We start from the raw sequence: 17,401 nt of genomic DNA, 5'->3' as shown, positions 1-17,401 counted from the left end.
ACAGTTTGTTATAAAGTTATATTGCTAGAACTATATTCAGTAGCTTAAAACGGAAACAAAGATGCCCCCCATGGCTGGGGTGGGGTAGGTAAGTGGCTGTTGTGCGAGGCAGGACCAGGAAGATCTGGACTTTCCTATCCACATGGCAGCCATCCAGGCTTTACTGCAATCTGTCCCAAAATTTTGGAGTAAAGCAGGCTTGAGAAGGAGCAGAGAAAAGCCAGGGAAACCACAGGCGGTAGGCAAATGCATGAAAATGCTGTGATAAAACAGGAGAATAAAGCTCTTCTCAAGAGTATCGAGCTGAGCGCAAATGACCCATGTGGAAACAGCCTCAGGTTTATTCCCCACAGAGGTTTTTCTTCACTGTTGGTTGTGAACTGTAGCACTGTTGCTTTTTTGCAGCATTTGCAAGATGCCATCTCCTTTTTATATATATATATATATATATATATATATATATATAATTTTTTATTTTTAATATCTAACATTAAAAACTACAAACGACTACAAAGATATAAGGGAAAGAGGGGGGACTGGGGAAAAGGGAAGAACAACATATAAACAAAAAACGCCCACTACTCTACATGTCTTGTATTCCCTTCATGCTGCAAATTTTCTTAAAAGTTAACTTTCTAATATGCTATCAGATTGGTAGATCTTATACAATACAAACTATATTCAGGATCAGGTCTTCTTCCCACCCCCCGCGTCTTGGTCTCAATTGTCTTTGCGCAGCTGCAAGAGCTGCGCTCGTTCTCTCCTCCCCCCACTTTCCCCTTCAGACTTTGAACTTTCTTCTTGCTGAAACTCCTGATGGTTGGACAAAAAGTCTGTCAGCTGTACTTCCGATGTGATCTTGTAGGTTTGATCCTTATATCTGAACCAAATGCCTTCCGGAAACAACCATTTGTATTTTACATCACATTTCGTCAGGAAAGCCGCAAGTCTTTGATACGTAAATCTTCTTTTACGAGCCAAAAATGGAACATCCTTCAATATTTTAACCTTGTTGCCCAAATAGTCCAAGTCCACATTGTACGAATTATATAAGATGGTGTCCCGAGTCTTCTTAGAAGAAAAATCAATAATAATCTCGCGAGGCAGCTGACGCTTCGTTGCATACTTTGAAGATGTCCGAGGAACTTCCAAAACATCGCTTTTTAACCCTTCTTTAGTTGCCTTTGCGAATGGCGCCAAAAGTCCCAACACCAAATCTTTTAAATTTTCACTTTGCTCCTCTTTTACATTCTGAAGACGCAGTACCGTTTGGGCACGGTCCACTTGCAATCCTATTATTTGATTCTCCAAGAGCTTCACTTCTTTACTTGTTGCTTTCATGAGTACTATGTTTTCATGTGCAGACTGCTCTGCTCCAGACGCTGTTTCTTTAATGGTTTTCACTTCGCTTTCCACTGAATCAACCTTTTGCCCCATTTCATTTAACTTCGCTACAAAGGGCTGCATAGCTTCAAAGACTGCTCGTCTCACCATCTCTTCCAAAGTTTCCCCCTTCCCCTGTAACATCGCCATCACCAATTTACTCATTGCAGGGCTCTGCTTTTTCGTCGCCATCTTAGGGGGGGGGCGCCAGCTAAGTTCCGAAACTCCGTGAAGGGGAAGAAATCCGCACCTTCTTAGCTTCAACTTCCACCAATCCTTCGCATACGCTTAGAAATCAGAAGGGATTCGCTACTTACAGGTTTTCACCTTAAATCTGCTTATTTCCGTTCTCCATGGCCCGGCTGCACGCGATGTGCTGCGCAAGTCTGCCGGCCTCCGTTGGAGCAAACGGGCAATTTACCCCCTGCATTGCTTTCAGGGGGTTCTTCCCGCCGCGCTCCGGATCCTGCCTCCCTCACTGGGAGTCCTGGGGGTTAACCCTCACGAGTCAACCGCCCGGTCAGGCTGCTCGGACGTTTCCTCCTGGACCTGCGGAGAGGAGCGTCCGACGTGGCCAGGAAAATGAAAACGAATCGCAAGATGCCATCTCCTAAGCATTCTTTTCCTGGTTTTTTCCTGTCCTCTTTTGATGTTCCCCAAATCAACTTTGTTCCATTTTTTAAAAAAGTATGCAGTCAAAGTGCATTATCATGCCGTCCGGATGGGAAGATATGTTTTTTCATAGGTCCCGCCCGCATCAATCTTTTGGAGGATTAAAAAAACCCAAAACAGTAATTACTATACAGTTTTAATATGATAGCACTATAGCAATTACTGATTGTTTTTAATGGCTGCAGAAACCCTTCCATTAGTGCAGTGTATAAAATGGTGACCACAGGGGACCAACAATGGGAAAGTGCGCTAAAATGGCCATTTGGGACCTCTGTTGCTGTTGTTCATACCTCTGCATGCACTGGAGTGACAAAAGCAATGTAAAGATAAAGATCAATGTAAAGAATAAATAAAGATCAGTGTAAAGAATCCTAGCCCTGTGGAAGCAGAGTTGGGATGGTGAACAATGATGAGATAGAAAAAAATCACTGAGATGGGATCATCTCTGAATTAAACCTAGAGAAAGGACGGGGAAGAATTTTAAAGAGGACCAGAAGAATAAACTTGCAGGGCAACCTTGGGCCGATTAGACCTGCTAAACCTAACCTACCTCATAAGGTTGTTGTTGTGAGGATAAAACTGAGGAGGGTAGAACAGTGTAAGCTGTTTTGGGGGGGGGTCTCCATTATCATTGTCCATTGGCTTGGAGAAAAAGTGTCCTGTCCTTTTAATAGAGAATAAATCAGATTTATTTGTATGTTTGTTTACTTATATCCTGCTTTTCTGTTCAAAAGAACACCCCAGACAGGTAACAGAAATGGTATCCTACTATAATACAAATGTGAAATATATTATAATACATCAAAGTATTAACTAACAAAGTCTCTCCAGGCAAAAGACAGCATCTCCAGGTTGCAGCTCCTTTAACACAGGGTGGGGCTGAGCAGGTCGAAAAGCTGGACCTAGATGGCAAAATCTCCCTTGGCACTAGAGGCATTTTTTATCCTGTGATGCAATTTCCCTCCGTTCAGTGATTCATCTGTCTGTTTCCACACATTCAGCCTCTATTCAAGAGGCAGGATAATTTTCTCCACGCCTGTTGGCAATGCTCGTCTCCATTGCGGGGAAAGGCGGGGTATAAATGAAATTAATAAATAAAAATGAATATTAGCCTCCAGAGAATTGCTGTGGGTGGAAATGCCAACCCAAAAATGATTTCATTTAGGGAACCAGAGCCGATTCCAGACGACTAACCTGAAGGCGCTGCATGCCGCCATGTTCCGGATCGTGACGGGGAAAACGCGAAATATCGCGTTTTCCCCATCGCGATCCGGAACATGGCGGCATGCAGCGCCTTCAGGTTAGTCGTCTGGAATCGGCCCTTCTGTGCTTACCAAAATTCCAGATTGAGGAGAAAGAAATCAATGATCCTGGAGGAAACAGGTTCAAGGGACACTTTCTGGCCTTTGTGCCAAGGCACTGAATCCTGTTTTGCTCTTTATCTTTCAGACTCTTACAGACAATAGTGAATGATATTGAATATTCAGCTGCTATTCTGAAATCTTTTTCTGGCTTCTCTCTGGAAGTATTTCTGGGTTTTGTTGCCAATTGAGCTTCCTGCCTGACGTTTTTGGCACTGTTTTGGGTTGCATTTAAATCTTTGCTTGCGGTTACTCTCTTTATTCTGTCAGGTGATGGCTGTGAGAACAAGATGAAAAGCGAATTGCCCGGAAGGTCAGGGGGAAGTGCCTGTAGTCAGGAGGGGGAAGAGAAGAGCATGAAGGTGGAAACAGGAAAGCAGAACACATCCCCCACTCCGCAGAGTGGTGATACCTGTGAAATTTTAGTTCAAGACAAAGTTGAGAACGAAGAGGACAGGAGTGAGTGCCTTCTATGTGGTGAACGCTTCAGCTGTAAAGTGGGCCTTCGTGCTCACTGGAGAATCCATACAGAGGAAAAGCTGTTCAAATGCTCAGAGTGTGGGAAGAGTTTCAGTCGAAGAGAAAAACTGATCAGGCATCAAGGGATCCACACAGGAGAAAAGCCTTATGCTTGCCTGGAGTGTGGGAAGAGCTTCAGCCGGAGAGATAAACTTATCAGGCATCAAGGGATCCACACAGGAGAGAAGCCATACAAATGCTTACAGTGTGGGAAGAGTTTCAGAGACAGAACAGATCTCACATCCCACCTGAGAATCCACACGGGGGACAAGCCATATAAATGCCCAGAGTGTGGAAAGAGTTTCAGCCAGAGGTCATACCTCGCCTCCCATCGAACAATCCACTCTGGGGAGAAACCATACAAATGCTTGGAGTGTGGGAAAAGCTTCCTTTGGAACCACAAGCTTCTATCCCACCAAAGAATCCACACAGGGGAGAAACCGTATCAGTGCTCCATCTGTGGGATGCGTTTCAGCCAGAAAGTGTATATTACTGCCCACGAAATAATGCATACAGGGAAGAATCCCTATGAATGCTTCGAGTGTGGCAAGATCTTCACCCGCAGCACAACTCTAACGACGCATCAGAGAATCCACACTGGCGAGAAGCCCTTTAAATGCTCTGAATGTGGAAAGGGTTTTGTTAAGAATTCAGCACTGACACGACATAAGAGGATCCACACAGGGGAGAAAATCTACAAGTGCCCAGACTTCGGCTTGCAATTTTCTGATAGTTCGACTCTTACGAAGCACCCGCAAGTTCACGCAGGGGAGGATCTATTTGAATGATTGGTGTGGGGAACAAAGACTGGCCATAGGGAAAAGGCTATCTTCTCATTACTCATATGGAAGAATCCTAGAAATGCTCAGCGCATGGAATGTAGTTTAGGTGGAACACAGATTAAAGAGTTTTTCTGACCTTGAGAACCAAACCTTAACCAAATTGTTGTTGAGAAACCACAATTTGTTCCTCAACATGTATGTTTATCTTTTAACTGGAGACACCAAGGAATCTGTTACCTGAGTCATGGTCTTTTTGCATACAAAGTTTGTGCCCTACCACCAAACCACAGTCCCTTCCTGACAGAAGACACTAACTGTGCAGTTCTATGTAGTTATTCCAGTCTAAGACTATTAATTTTACTAAGTTTAGACTGCAGTAACTGCCTAGGATTGCACTGTAAGTGAATTTTCTAGAAGATAGATCCAGGTCCAGTAGCATCTTAAAGGCCAACTAGATTCCCAGGGTATGAGCTTTCAAGAGTCAGAGCTCCCTTCATCAGATATCTTTTTTGTCAGACATCTTTATCTTCTAGAAGATACTTCTAGAAGATACTTTCAGATGAGTAGCCATGTTGATCTGTTTGAAAGCATATTCTGCAAATCTTGCTGGAGCAATCTTGTTTTCTAGTCCTGCTGGGACATTCTGGGTCAGTGGGAATGTTTTGCTGTAGCCCCCAAAGCAGTGAATTGTATAGAGATGGAGCCATGCAAGAATTCTTCCACACCTTCTAAAGCCAACCACATTTCCAGAATCAGAAATAAAATTCCCACAGGATGGGGATGGACAAAAGCCCAGAGATGCAGGCAGTGCGTTAACTGCGTAGCTTGGTTTTGAATATTTCCCCCCTTTGCTGAAAGTGTATTTAATAAGAAAAACGGGATAATTAATCAAGACCACCAATGAGCAAAATCAAAACTATTCTGAGTCTAAGCTGTATGCTCTGTGCTGCCATACTTACTTACTTACACTATATGCCCATTAACTATTGCAGTAGATTCATCTAAACTCTTTCCATAGTTTTTTTGTTGCACTTCCTGTTTCTACAAGCCAAGGAGGGCAAACGTGTTGAGCATGCTCTGTTCTTGGCAATGCTTCAGGATCTGTAACACCTGAGATGTATATATATAAGCAAGGCAAAAGGCATGCCTTAAAGACCTGAAAAATGAATGAAGAAGACTATTTTTTCTCATCAGCCATGTATACTTGGTGTGGTAGTACTGTCTTTTTATGTTGCTTACCAGATCTCATGTATTTTCTATGTTTATGTTTTCTTGCAAATAGTCATTGGATTCAGTTACATTTAGATTTTTCATTCATTTTTCATTGTTTGTTAATTGTAGGGTTTTGTTTCCCTTTGTGTGGTTACACACTTTTTAAAAATAGGTATAGAGATATGTAAACATACATTTATAGAAACACATACTCCACATTATCCATTTATTTTACTATGGTATAGAGCAGGGGTCTCCACACTTGTTGAGCCTGTGGGCGCTTTTGGGATTTTGAGAAGGGTTAGTTAGCATCTCTCCAGAACGGTCACCGTGGGAGGAGAGCGCCAGTCACAAAAGGTGATAACGGAAGACTTCTGAAGCACCTCCTGCTCCAATGAGGTGTGGAGGAAAGCCATATATGGCTCTTTGGGTTTGAGCAGAAAGTAATGGGTGCCAGAAGAACCTATCAGCAGGCACCATGTTGGGAATCACTGGTTGATGGTACAGCGCATGAAGACTGGAATTCTGGGGGAAAGGGAGAGGCACAGAACTTCTATTACATTTGCAGTACTTGCTGTTTGAAAAACAGTTTACCACTGTAGCTAAGAGCACTTTCTACCATTTGCCTCTGGTTCACCAACTCTCTCCTTTCTTAGGCTGTTTCCACACGGCTTACCTGAAGCCAGGCCATGCCGCAACGTTGTGGATCGTGCCGGGGAAAACGCGAAATATCGCATTTTCTCACTTGAGTTTTGCGCGACGTCGCACAAAACTCGCACGAGAAAACGCGATATTTCGCGTTTTCCCCAGCACGATCCACAACGTTGCGGCATGGCCCGGCTTCAGGTAAGCCGTGTGGAAACGGCCTTAGACTCCACTGATCTGGCCATGCTGATCCATGCTTTCATAACCTCGCAGTTTGACTACTGTAACACATTCTGCATTGGGCTGCCCTTGAAGACCATCTAGTAACTGCAGCTGGTCCAGAATGCAGCAGCCCGAGTATTGTAAAAGGCCTATCTTGTCTATTTTAAAGCAGCTATGTTGACTTCCAGTTTGTTTCCAAGTTCAATTCAAGGGATTATGACTTTTAAAGCCCTTTATGGCCTAGCGCCCTCATGTCTGAAACACCATCTCCTACATGTGCCAACAGTGGTCCTCAGGTTGCTACCTGCTGGCTGTTCCCCTACTTAAGTTGCCCACTTGGCATCAACCAAAGCCTGCTCCTTCTCCTTTGTACCTCCCACTTTGTGCAACAGTCTCCCAGAGGAGGTGAAGGAGGGCACTATTTTTAGAAATTTTCAGGTGTTGCAGGGCCATTTTTTTTTTTTGCTGAAGCTTCTCACGTTGTATAGACTGCAGATATCTTTTGGGGGAAGGAGGGTTTTCGAAGGTTTTGTTTTGTATGTTTGAAACCGTGATGCTTTTCATTGTGATTTGTAAGCCATCTTGAGCCACAAGGAAAGGGAGAAGGAAACTATTTTAATAAATGAATGAATACTTTCTTGACTGGATTGCCAGTTTTGTAAAGAATCCAGCATCTAGTGTCTTCCCCAGTAGATACTATTCAACCTCATTTGCCTTGTATCAATGTACAAGACGGGATCTCCTCCTATCTGTTACTCTGATGATAGCACCTCAAGAGGGAGAAAAACTCCAATACATTTACATGGAGACAAGACCTTTCCAGCCCTGACCTGGATAGCCCAGGCAAACCTAATCTCATCAGATTTTGGAAGCTAAGCAGGGTCAGCCTTGGTTAGTAATTGGATGGGAAACCTCTAGTAAAGACCAGGGTTGCAGAGGTAGGCAAAGGCAAAACCACCTTTGTTAGTCTCTTGCCTTGAAAACCCCACTTGGGGGGGGGGGTCACCATAAGTCAGCTATGACTTGATGGCACTCTCCACTGCCAAGGCCTTTTCTGTTCTTTCCCACCCAGAAAATTCAATTTCTAATGTATTAAAAGTTACTGATTTATTCAATAAGTCATCAGGATATAGAACAAGACAAATTGTGAGGTATGCGTAACACCGATGCAAAAGGATTCTTCTAGAAGTTGATCTTCAAATGGGAAAAAAGTCATTTTAAAATCCTCTGAGAGTTTAATAACACATAACCTCAGTGAGATGCCTAACCCTGGAATGGACAGAGGTACTCTCGTCTAATACTAATGATTTCCATGGGTTTAGACTAAAGTGACCCTCCAGACAAATCAGACAAATTTTGATAAACTCATAGGAGATTCTGGGAGATCTAAACAGATTGGATTAAAACTGAGGCGAGCGGTTTAGTTAAGCCAGTGAATGTATTATGAAAGCAACTGATATAATACATGGACTCTCAATTTATATTTCCTTATTTATTGCTACAAATGTAAGCCAGATACTTGGAAATTTTGTGGGGGCATCTTCAGGAACATTGCACATGCCAACTGCCAAATACTAACTGCCAGTCCAGGAGGCTGGAATGGGAATATTTGAAAATACTGAAATATCAGGGATCTTTTGTTTAAATTCTGGCACTTAACATTCAAATTACCAAATTGACTTTACTCAGAGCAACAATTTCTTTCTCCTGAGAAAAAGATACCAAAACAGGTAGTGATTTTTAAAAATGTCGTCATTTAAATTCCTTGGTATGGTTCAATCCATCGTTTAAAAAAAAGGAAAAACTGTTCACAAGACATGCAAATTCTTGAACAGATAGCAAAATCTTTCTGTAAAATTATTGCAAAATAAATCCATTCAATCTTGCTGGGGGACCTTGAGCCACTCATGCACTGTTCAGCCTAACCTACCTCACAGGGTTGTTAAAGTAAAATAGAAGAAAGGCGAATGATGGATAGACATGTTAGTCTGTCTGGAGCAGCAGAAAAGAGCAAGAGTCCAGTAGCGCCTATAAGACTAACAAAATTTGTGGTAGGGTATGAGCTTTTGGGAGCCACAGCTCACTTCTTCAGGTGTTTATGAAGAAGTGAGCTGTGGCTCCTGAAAGCTCATACTCTACCAGAAATGTTGTTAGTCTTACAAGTGCTACTGGACTCTTGCTCTTTTTTACTGGGGAGAAAGGCAGGGTAGAAGAATTTGGGCCAGTTCCGGAGATCTCTGAAAAGGAAGAATGATTGAAAAACATTGCAAGATAACCTCATCCACTTCCATTTCAGCTCTAGAGCAAAACAGAGTTTGAAGAAATTCTCTCTCCTAATCCAAGGAAGAAAATGTTACTGAACACTAAGAGAACAACACTTTAATATATTTTACCAAAAAAAGAGTTTTCTAAAAAAGAGAACAACACTTGACAGTAAGATTGCAATTAATGTATTTTAATAAAAAAAGATTCTTATCATGCCTTAAAAGATTTATTGAAGCACTCATTTTTGTGAACTAGATCCCACTTTATCCAATGCATGAAGTGGATTCTCAGTCAGCAGAATAAAAAGAAAAAAATGTGAACTGTGTATTTAAAAAAAAAATGTAAGAAGCATAGATTGTGACATTGTTGTTCAGCATTCAAAAGCATACTTGATATGCACAATACTCCCTAATGGATCATCATCATCATCATCATCATCATCATCATCATCAAAATAATACTTAAAAATTAAAAATCCACTCCTCAAGTCTGATGAAGGGAACTCTGACTCTCAAAAGCTCATATCCTGGAAATCTGGTAGGTTTCTAAGCTGCTACAGGACCGGAATCTTGCTCTAAAAAAATCAAGCGCTAGTTCATGATGCCATCGTCTTTGAGGCTTGGCTATGTCTGTTGCACAACAGAAATCCAGTGGCACTTCAAAGAAGAACAGGTTGGAATAAATACTGTTTGTTCCAAGGCGCTAGTGAACTTCTGCTTTGTTTTGGCTACCCCTCTCTTCCATCCTCTTTGCCTCCAGTCCATCTAAGGGTTTAAGCTGAGTGAGTCTCGAGGGCTAGAGAGGCTTCTTCCTGCTCAGTGCCAACGCCCCCTCCAAGAGGAGGGAAAGGGGTCGTTGGTTTCCCCCTCCAGGGTCTGGTGAGGTGCCTGTGCATTTGGCTGATGGGGCTTCTCAGGGCTGCAATGGGGGGGGGGGGGACTGAGGTGGAAAAGCAAGGCAGGAAATGGGGGGGGGGAGCCAGTGAATGGGGAGGAGGGATTCAGGGATTAGTTGAGGGGCTGGAGAAAGAACACCCCCCACACACACACCATAGTGAGTGGGACTGGGCAGCAGCTGCATTATGGGGGAAGTCCTGGCTCTTCCAGACTCCCATTCAGGGAAGAGCAAGATCTGGATCAGAGCTCTGACTCTGAAAAGCTCATACCCTGGAAATCTAGTTGGTCTCGAAGGTGCTACTGGATCCAGATCTTGCTCTTCTACCACAGAAGATTCCCGCAGAGAGCATTCAAGGCAGTGCCTTTTCAAAGCAACTGGTTTGAAGCTTCTTGGCATGCACAGAGTGGCCAGTGTGGAGGTGGGGGTCTCTGCGGAGGGGAAAGTATGGGGGGGCGGTTTGTCAAGGAAAGGCAGAGATATGATTGCCAACTCCAGGGCAATAAATTCCTGGAGATTTGGGGTGAGAGCCTGGAGAGAGGGGAGTTGTGAAGAGGGAGAGGGGTCTGTAGAGGTGTGATGCCATCAAGCCCGCTCTCCAAAGCAGACCTTTTCCTTCAGGGAAATTGATCTTTGTAGTTTGGAGATCAGTTGTAATTCTGGGAGAACTCCGGGCCCCATCTGGAGGCTGCAATGAAGAGTATTTATTCCCCAAGTTAAAAATTCCCTATGCATTGCGCTATAAATCTGTAACATAGTACATCAATATAAGTTTTAAGTTCCCTTAACATTATTAAAATATTATTAAATTATCTATATAAAATTATACTAACAATTAAATGGTTGTCTCTCTTCTGCTCTCTGTTCTGTCTACAATTATGAGAATGGAGTAAGTTCTAACTGTTTAATTAGTTGCTCTTGTAAATAGTTGCTTTTAAAGTTTTATTAACTGTACATTTAATTTTTAGCATAATTTTATATGGATAATTTAACAATAATTTTATAACATTATGGAAACTTAAAACTTATATTGAGGTATAAAGGAACTGATTCCCCTAAGGTCGTTCTCTAGTGAGACACAAAGGGAATTTTAGTTGCATAATGAATGCATTTCTTCATTTGCACCATTGGCTTTTGTTTATTTTCTTTCTTCTGTGATTGGTTGCAACCAGGGCTTTTTTTCAGTGGGAACGCAGTGGAATGGAGTTCCGGCACCTCTTTAAAATGGTCACATGGCTGGTGGCCCCACCCCTTGATCTCTAGACAGAGGGGAGTTTAGATTGCCCTCCGCGTGTTTTTGGCAACCATTTTCACCGAGGGCGAATTAAACTTTAAAAAACTCCCCCCTTGTTCCAGCTGACCCAAAGTGACGGCGTTGTGCCGTCTTGAGTTCCTCCACTGAGTTCCACCACCTCTTTTCCCAGAAAAAAAGCCCTGGTTGCAACCATCCTGTTTTCTTCCCACCTGGAGACTACCAACAATAGAGTGGAAGAAATGGAAGGGCTGGAGTTGTCAGGGGCACAAGAATGCAGTAACTCTTGACCCTCCCCTGTGTAGAAAGGTTTGATGTCTGTGAGTCCCAGGTGAAAGACACCCCCAAGTCTGCCATTCGTGTTTGAGACTCCGCATTTCCCTCTCTTCTGTATGACATTAGTTGGGATTTGTCTGCTGATATTGCAACTCCTAATTTGAGAAGTTGTATGCAGGAAGGTGCTTTCGTTTTGCAGCCCTTTGGACCCAGCCTAAACTGGGCCACCTTTGCCTGAAGAAGCAGTTATGGTAGGACGCCATCCCGAGGTCCTTTTGGATGCTGCCATGAAGCAAGGCGTGAAGACAAGAGAACAAGAAATCCATACTGAGACATGTGAGTCATGCTGGGAAGGAATTGTGCAAAGGATTCTGGGTGAAGACTCCACCAACTCAGACATGCAGCGCCTGCGATTCAGGCAGTTCCACTACCAAGAGGCTGAGGGGCCCCGAGAAATTTGCAGCCGACTCCACCATCTTTGCTGCCAGTGGCTGAAGCCAGAAAGGCGCAGCAAGAAGGAGATGCTGGACCTGGTGATTCTGGAGCAGTTCCTGGCTGTCCTGCCCCCGGAAATGGAGAGCTGGGTCAGGGAATGTGGGCCAGAGACCAGTTCCCAGGCGGTGGCCCTGGCAGAAGGCTTCCTCCTGAGCCAGGCGGAGTCCAAGAAGCAAGAAGGACAGGTGAGAGCGTTTGTGCTTATGTATCTTAAGGTATTTGTATCTATGTTATAAGCCACCTTGAGTGCCATAAGGTAAAAAGGCAGCTAATAAATACTTGAAATAAATAATAAAAGCTCACCCACCCATCTTGCTTGAAGCCCAGCTTCTAGTAATTGTCAAAAAACAAAACCCTCGAGGCCTTTACCACTGCTGTTTCTTTTCCTTCCAAATATATCAGTATCCCACCCCCCCACCGCTTATTTTTACATTGACTGATATAACTTCTTAGAAGAGAAAAGGAAAGAAAGTCAGGAAATGTCCAGACCTAATTGAAATTATGGGGAGAGGAAGGGTAAAGGGGCAGAAAGGGAGATGTCAAAAGTATCCGTTAATTGCTTCTTTGGGTGGGATTCTCAGTGACTTTTCAGGTGTGGAAGTCATTCCCAAACACAGCTGCTCATTTCTCACAGGCAGCAGAATCGGAGACAAAAGTGGCGCCACCATGGAGGGGAGTTGAGCTCAAGGGTGGCCGAGATGCTGCTGCGCTGGGTAAGGATTGAGAGGGCTAATTCAAACTTGGCTTCTCTCTCTTAAATATGCTTGCTAGGAAGTGAGGCCTATTAGAACCGCAGTACCCTGCGGCATTTATTATTGATCAGAAGCCGGTAGGTTTGCCAGGTTCCTGTTTGGGGTGAGAGATGTCCCACCCCCAGCCAGCCCTTCCTGCCACTGGGCAGCTGGGCAGCGGGAGAGAAATGCAGGGGGGTTGCCGGTGTCCTGACTTGATAATGTTACATCCTACATGACCACAGTTGAGGTCTTTGCATCACCAGTGATGCTCTAGAATCCAGTCAAAACTTTATCCCCCACACAGTCTCTCATGGGTGGAGAGCAGCAAAGCTTTCAGTGGTGGGTGAGGGATCCCAGGCTATGAATTCCCATTGCCTGACACTGCTCGAAGGGGCAGCATGGGAGGGAATCCCTTTAAAGCAACATTGCAGGTGTGACAACGTCACTTCTGGGGAAAGCCAGGAAGTGATGGTGAGTAGTTTCAGGATTCGCTGGAAATTCTATGGTTTTACTATAGAGTTCCTGGTGATTCCTAGAGCTACCCTACATTAATTGTGGGTTTCCCCAGGAAGTGATGTAGCAACATAGCTGACATCGTAACCCTAAGTCCCCTCCCCCAACCCTCCCACCCTCTGGACTGGCAACCCTAGCCAGTTGTCAGCCTTATGCTTACCTAAAAGCTAGTCATCGGGCAGAGTTTTTTCTGGCCTCACTGGAATAATTTTTTTGACTGTTGTTGGAGACAGATTACTGGGTTAGATGGTCCTTTCAGCTGACCCAACAAGGCTCCACTGAGTCCAAGAGCTGACACGGTCAGAAATTTTTGTCATGTAAGGAACTGAACCACAAAACAGAGATCAAAATACAAAATATGTGGAAACAATAAATGATAAACCATCTTCCCACAACATTTGTTTCCTCCACAGGTGATACAATAGTGCCAGCAAGAAGTTCTGGTTGTTCAGCTCTTTGTGACATGAGAGAAAGAGCATCAGAGCAACTGGATCAGGTAGGGAAGGTATCGGTGGAGACGCTATTAGGGGACAGCCTGGATCTGCATGATCCTTTGAAGGGCTATGACACATGGAAGACTTAACTATGCTAGGGAATGCCTTGACCGAATCAACACTTCTGGAAAAGGAAGGAAGCGTTAACATTATCCAACAGGAGAAAATGTTTCCTGCTTTCAGGGTTTGGTGTCCTTTGAGGAGGTGGCTGTGTGTTTCGCAGAGGAAGAATGGGCTGTGCTGGATCCAGACCAAAGAGCTCTGCACAAGGAAGTCATGATGGAGAATTACGGGACTGTAGCTTCTCTAGGTAAAGCTCTTTTCCCCTCTTGCTTTGTAAAACCAGCAGAGGCCCTTTGCTTGGTCCCTTCCATCTTCTGGTGAAGAATTTTTAATTTCAGAAGACAAAGACTAGTGTCATATCCCGATATTGCGGATTTTCTGAAAATCTTTCTGTGCTTTTTTATTGGTTTGTTCTTCAAGTGGGACGCTTTGGCCTTCCTTTGATACTAGCAAGAGAAAGAGATAGCCTGCACCATCTTGAATGTTTAACAGAGAAGTAGGAGGAAAATATGTTAATTAGATGAATTCTGCATATAAATACTAAAAAACAAAATCTATAACTGTGTTTGAACTCTTGCTATGTTTTGGCAGCTATAAGTTATTATTATTTTTAATTTACTTGTTTTATTTCCCCCCTTTCTCACCACCAAATATCTGCATAGACAAACAGTGGCCATTGCAATAGGACTAGGATTGCAAATTTAGGGAAACATGTGAACAACAAATTATTTAAGGGAAGTAAACTATAAATAATACAAAGCGTGGATTACAAGGCAGAGATAATGCAGTAAAAACAGGAGATAACTGCAGCAGCAACAACAGTATACTTATATACTGCCCTTCTGGACAGATTAGTGCCCACTCAGAGCAGTGAATACAGTCAGAGCTATTATTATCGCCACAATGCAGCTGAAGAGCAGGAGCTGAGAGGAGTGGCTTACCCAAGGCCACCAACTGAGCTCATGGCAGTAGTCAGTTTCAAACCAGCAGAGAGCTGACTCACAGCCCAACCATTATGCTACAGCAATAAAGGTTACTAAGTTTAACAGAGCATTGAAGTCACTGAGCTTTAGAAGGCTAAATTCTATTTGGATGGCTCTATAAAAAGTGGAAATGGATTTTCTTCCTATTTTCTAGAAAGGCTGGTAACCACCTACACAAGAATAATTAGAACAGGGAAATGAAAGCTAAACTATTGGGGTCCAGGGAGGGGGCATGGCTCAGTGTCAGATCATTTGCTTGGCATGCAGAAGAGCATGGGGTCAATCTGCTGCATCCCCAGTTAAATGAATCAGGTAAGTAGGTGATAGGAAATACTTTAATGTGAGACCCTGGAGAGCTGGTGCCAGTCTGAGTAGACCATAATGGACCATTGGTCTGATTCAGTATAAGGCAACTTTATGTGTCATATGTCCAACAGGCCTAATTTACATCCAGCGTCCAAGTGGACAGACATTCCTATGTGTCTGATGGTGTGAGCTCTGACTTGTGATGCTTATGCTGTTGGTCTTTAAGGTACCACTGGATTCCCAGTTAAGCATGGAGACCTTTCAAAGCATGTGTTGGGATACTAATTGCAAGGCATTTCTCATGTACAACAGCAGCTGCTTGGGTGCACTCTTTGACTTCAGGCTCCACTTGAGATTCTTGCCTGGTTCTCTTTTTATTATTCTCTTTTCTAGCAGCTGAGAGTTGGAAGAGCAAGAATGAAGGAGACCACTTTGGTGGATCATTGGAAGATGAGAGATCTGAAGAGGAGAGGAGGAAAACTGAATTTGGGAAGAATTTGGCTTCTCAAGTTGGTGATGTCCATAAAAACCCAATTCAAGAGAAGGTAGACAAAGGAAAGAGCAATATTCTGTACCCCGTATGTGGAGAAAGTTTCAGCTGTGAATCAGGCCTTAATGGTCACTGGACAATCCACACAGGAGACAAAACCTTCAAATGCCCACTGTGTGAAAAAAGCTTTGACAGGAGGAAAAGACTTACTAGACACCAACAAATCCACACAGGGAGGAGACCACACCAGTGCTTGGAATGTGGTAAGAGTTTCAGCCAGCGCTACAGACTGGTGAGGCATCAAAGAACACACACAGAAGAGAGACCATATACATGTTTACAGTGTGGGAAGAGCTTCAGAGACAATGCAGGTCTAAATTTACATCAAAGAATCCATACAGGGGAGAAACCATATAAATGCTCCGAGTGTGGAAAGTGCTTCATTCAGAAGACACAACTTACAGCCCACCAAACTGTCCACACAGGGGAGACACCACATAAGTGTAGTGAGTGCGGGAAAAGCTTCACTCAGTTTAAGAACCTAATTTCACATCAAAGAATCCATTCAGGGGAGAAACCATACAACTGTTCAGAGTGTGGAAAGAGCTTCAAACGAAAGGCACACCTTATGTCCCATCAAGCTGTCCACACAGGTATGAAACCATATAAATGTTCAGAGTGCGGAAAGTGCTTCATTCAGAAGTCACGCCTTATTTCCCATCAAAGAATTCACACAGGAGAGAAACTCCATAAATGCCTTGAGTGTGGAAAGGGCTTTACTCAGATGGCAAACTTGATTTCACATCAAAGCAGCCATGCTGGAGAGAAATCATATCAGTGTTCAGACTGTAGCATGACTTTTTCTCAGGAACGAAGGCTTAAAAATCATAGAAGAATCCACACTATGGTGGAGAATATAAATACATTGAAGGTAGGAAGGGTTTTAGTCACAACACAGAATCCTAACTTCACATCAAAGAATGCATAGGCAGGAGAAACCACAGAAATGTTCATATTGTAACAAATGCTACAGTGTGGTTGCTACAAAATAGGGGGGCCCAAATTACAGAAACAAGTGTAGTATGTTATGACTTGGCATAGCATAGCCTGATCTTGTAAAATCTCAGAAGCAGTGATAGTGAACCACTAAGAAGATGTTACAGAGGAAACTGGCAAACCACCTCAGCTTCTCACTTGCCTAGCTGGGGCCACCATAAGTTGGTTGCGACTTGATGGCACATATTTAAGTACATATGCTAGGAAATAAGTATCTAGTATTCATCCAGTATTGCTGAAACTCTTTTGTAAGGAGGCAAAGCTAGGGCTATCAACTCTAGATTGACTTGAGGGTGGAGCCTAGAGAAGGATGGAGGAAGAAAAGACCTCAAAGGGCTATGTGTCAAGCTATGGATGACAGGCTATGCCAGATAGACCTCTGTACCATCACAGAAAGAATCCAGGTTCTTGGTTAAAAGGTTTTATTCAGGAATCATATCATTTCCACAGATATGTCCATAGGATTACTTGGAAGCAAGGTAAGCAACTAAGCAGTAAGAACAGGTTGACAGGAATGGCAACATGTGTGAAAACCATTCCTCTTAAAGAACACAATTGCTCCTTTCCCCCTCCCATCAGCAAAACATAACTTTTGGTGCGAACCAGTCCTGAGAATTTCTCCCATATTTTAACTATCAAGTCTCGACACTGAGAAAGCAGGAGATTAAGTTGAGACATAGTAATTCATGGAAGTGAGCAGTGTACAAGGTCAGAAGCACTGAGAGCTCCAAAGCCGTTAGATAAGACACCTGCAGCTTCAGTAAGCCTCTGAAAGCAAAGTAGT

At 43.4% G+C, this 17,401-nt stretch overlaps 1 protein-coding gene across 1 annotated transcript in view; it reads left to right on the top strand.

The window, feature by feature from the left end:
* Nucleotides 1-17,401, top strand: part of LOC129327829 (zinc finger protein 420-like) — a 60,203-nt gene that overhangs the window by 1,650 nt on the left and 41,152 nt on the right. The window contains exons 2-3 of the mRNA XM_054976581.1: nucleotides 3,687-4,576; nucleotides 15,842-16,371. Of these exons, the coding sequence (XP_054832556.1) occupies nucleotides 3,687-4,576; nucleotides 15,842-16,371 (1,420 nt within the window). The remainder of the gene's footprint in view (nucleotides 1-3,686; nucleotides 4,577-15,841; nucleotides 16,372-17,401) is intronic.

This window comes from Eublepharis macularius, chromosome 4 (assembly GCF_028583425.1).
Source record: "Eublepharis macularius isolate TG4126 chromosome 4, MPM_Emac_v1.0, whole genome shotgun sequence".
Taxonomy (NCBI): domain Eukaryota; kingdom Metazoa; phylum Chordata; class Lepidosauria; order Squamata; family Eublepharidae; genus Eublepharis; species Eublepharis macularius.
The sequence above is the reverse complement of the archived record's forward strand: the minus strand, read 5'-3'. Positions and strand labels throughout refer to the sequence as shown.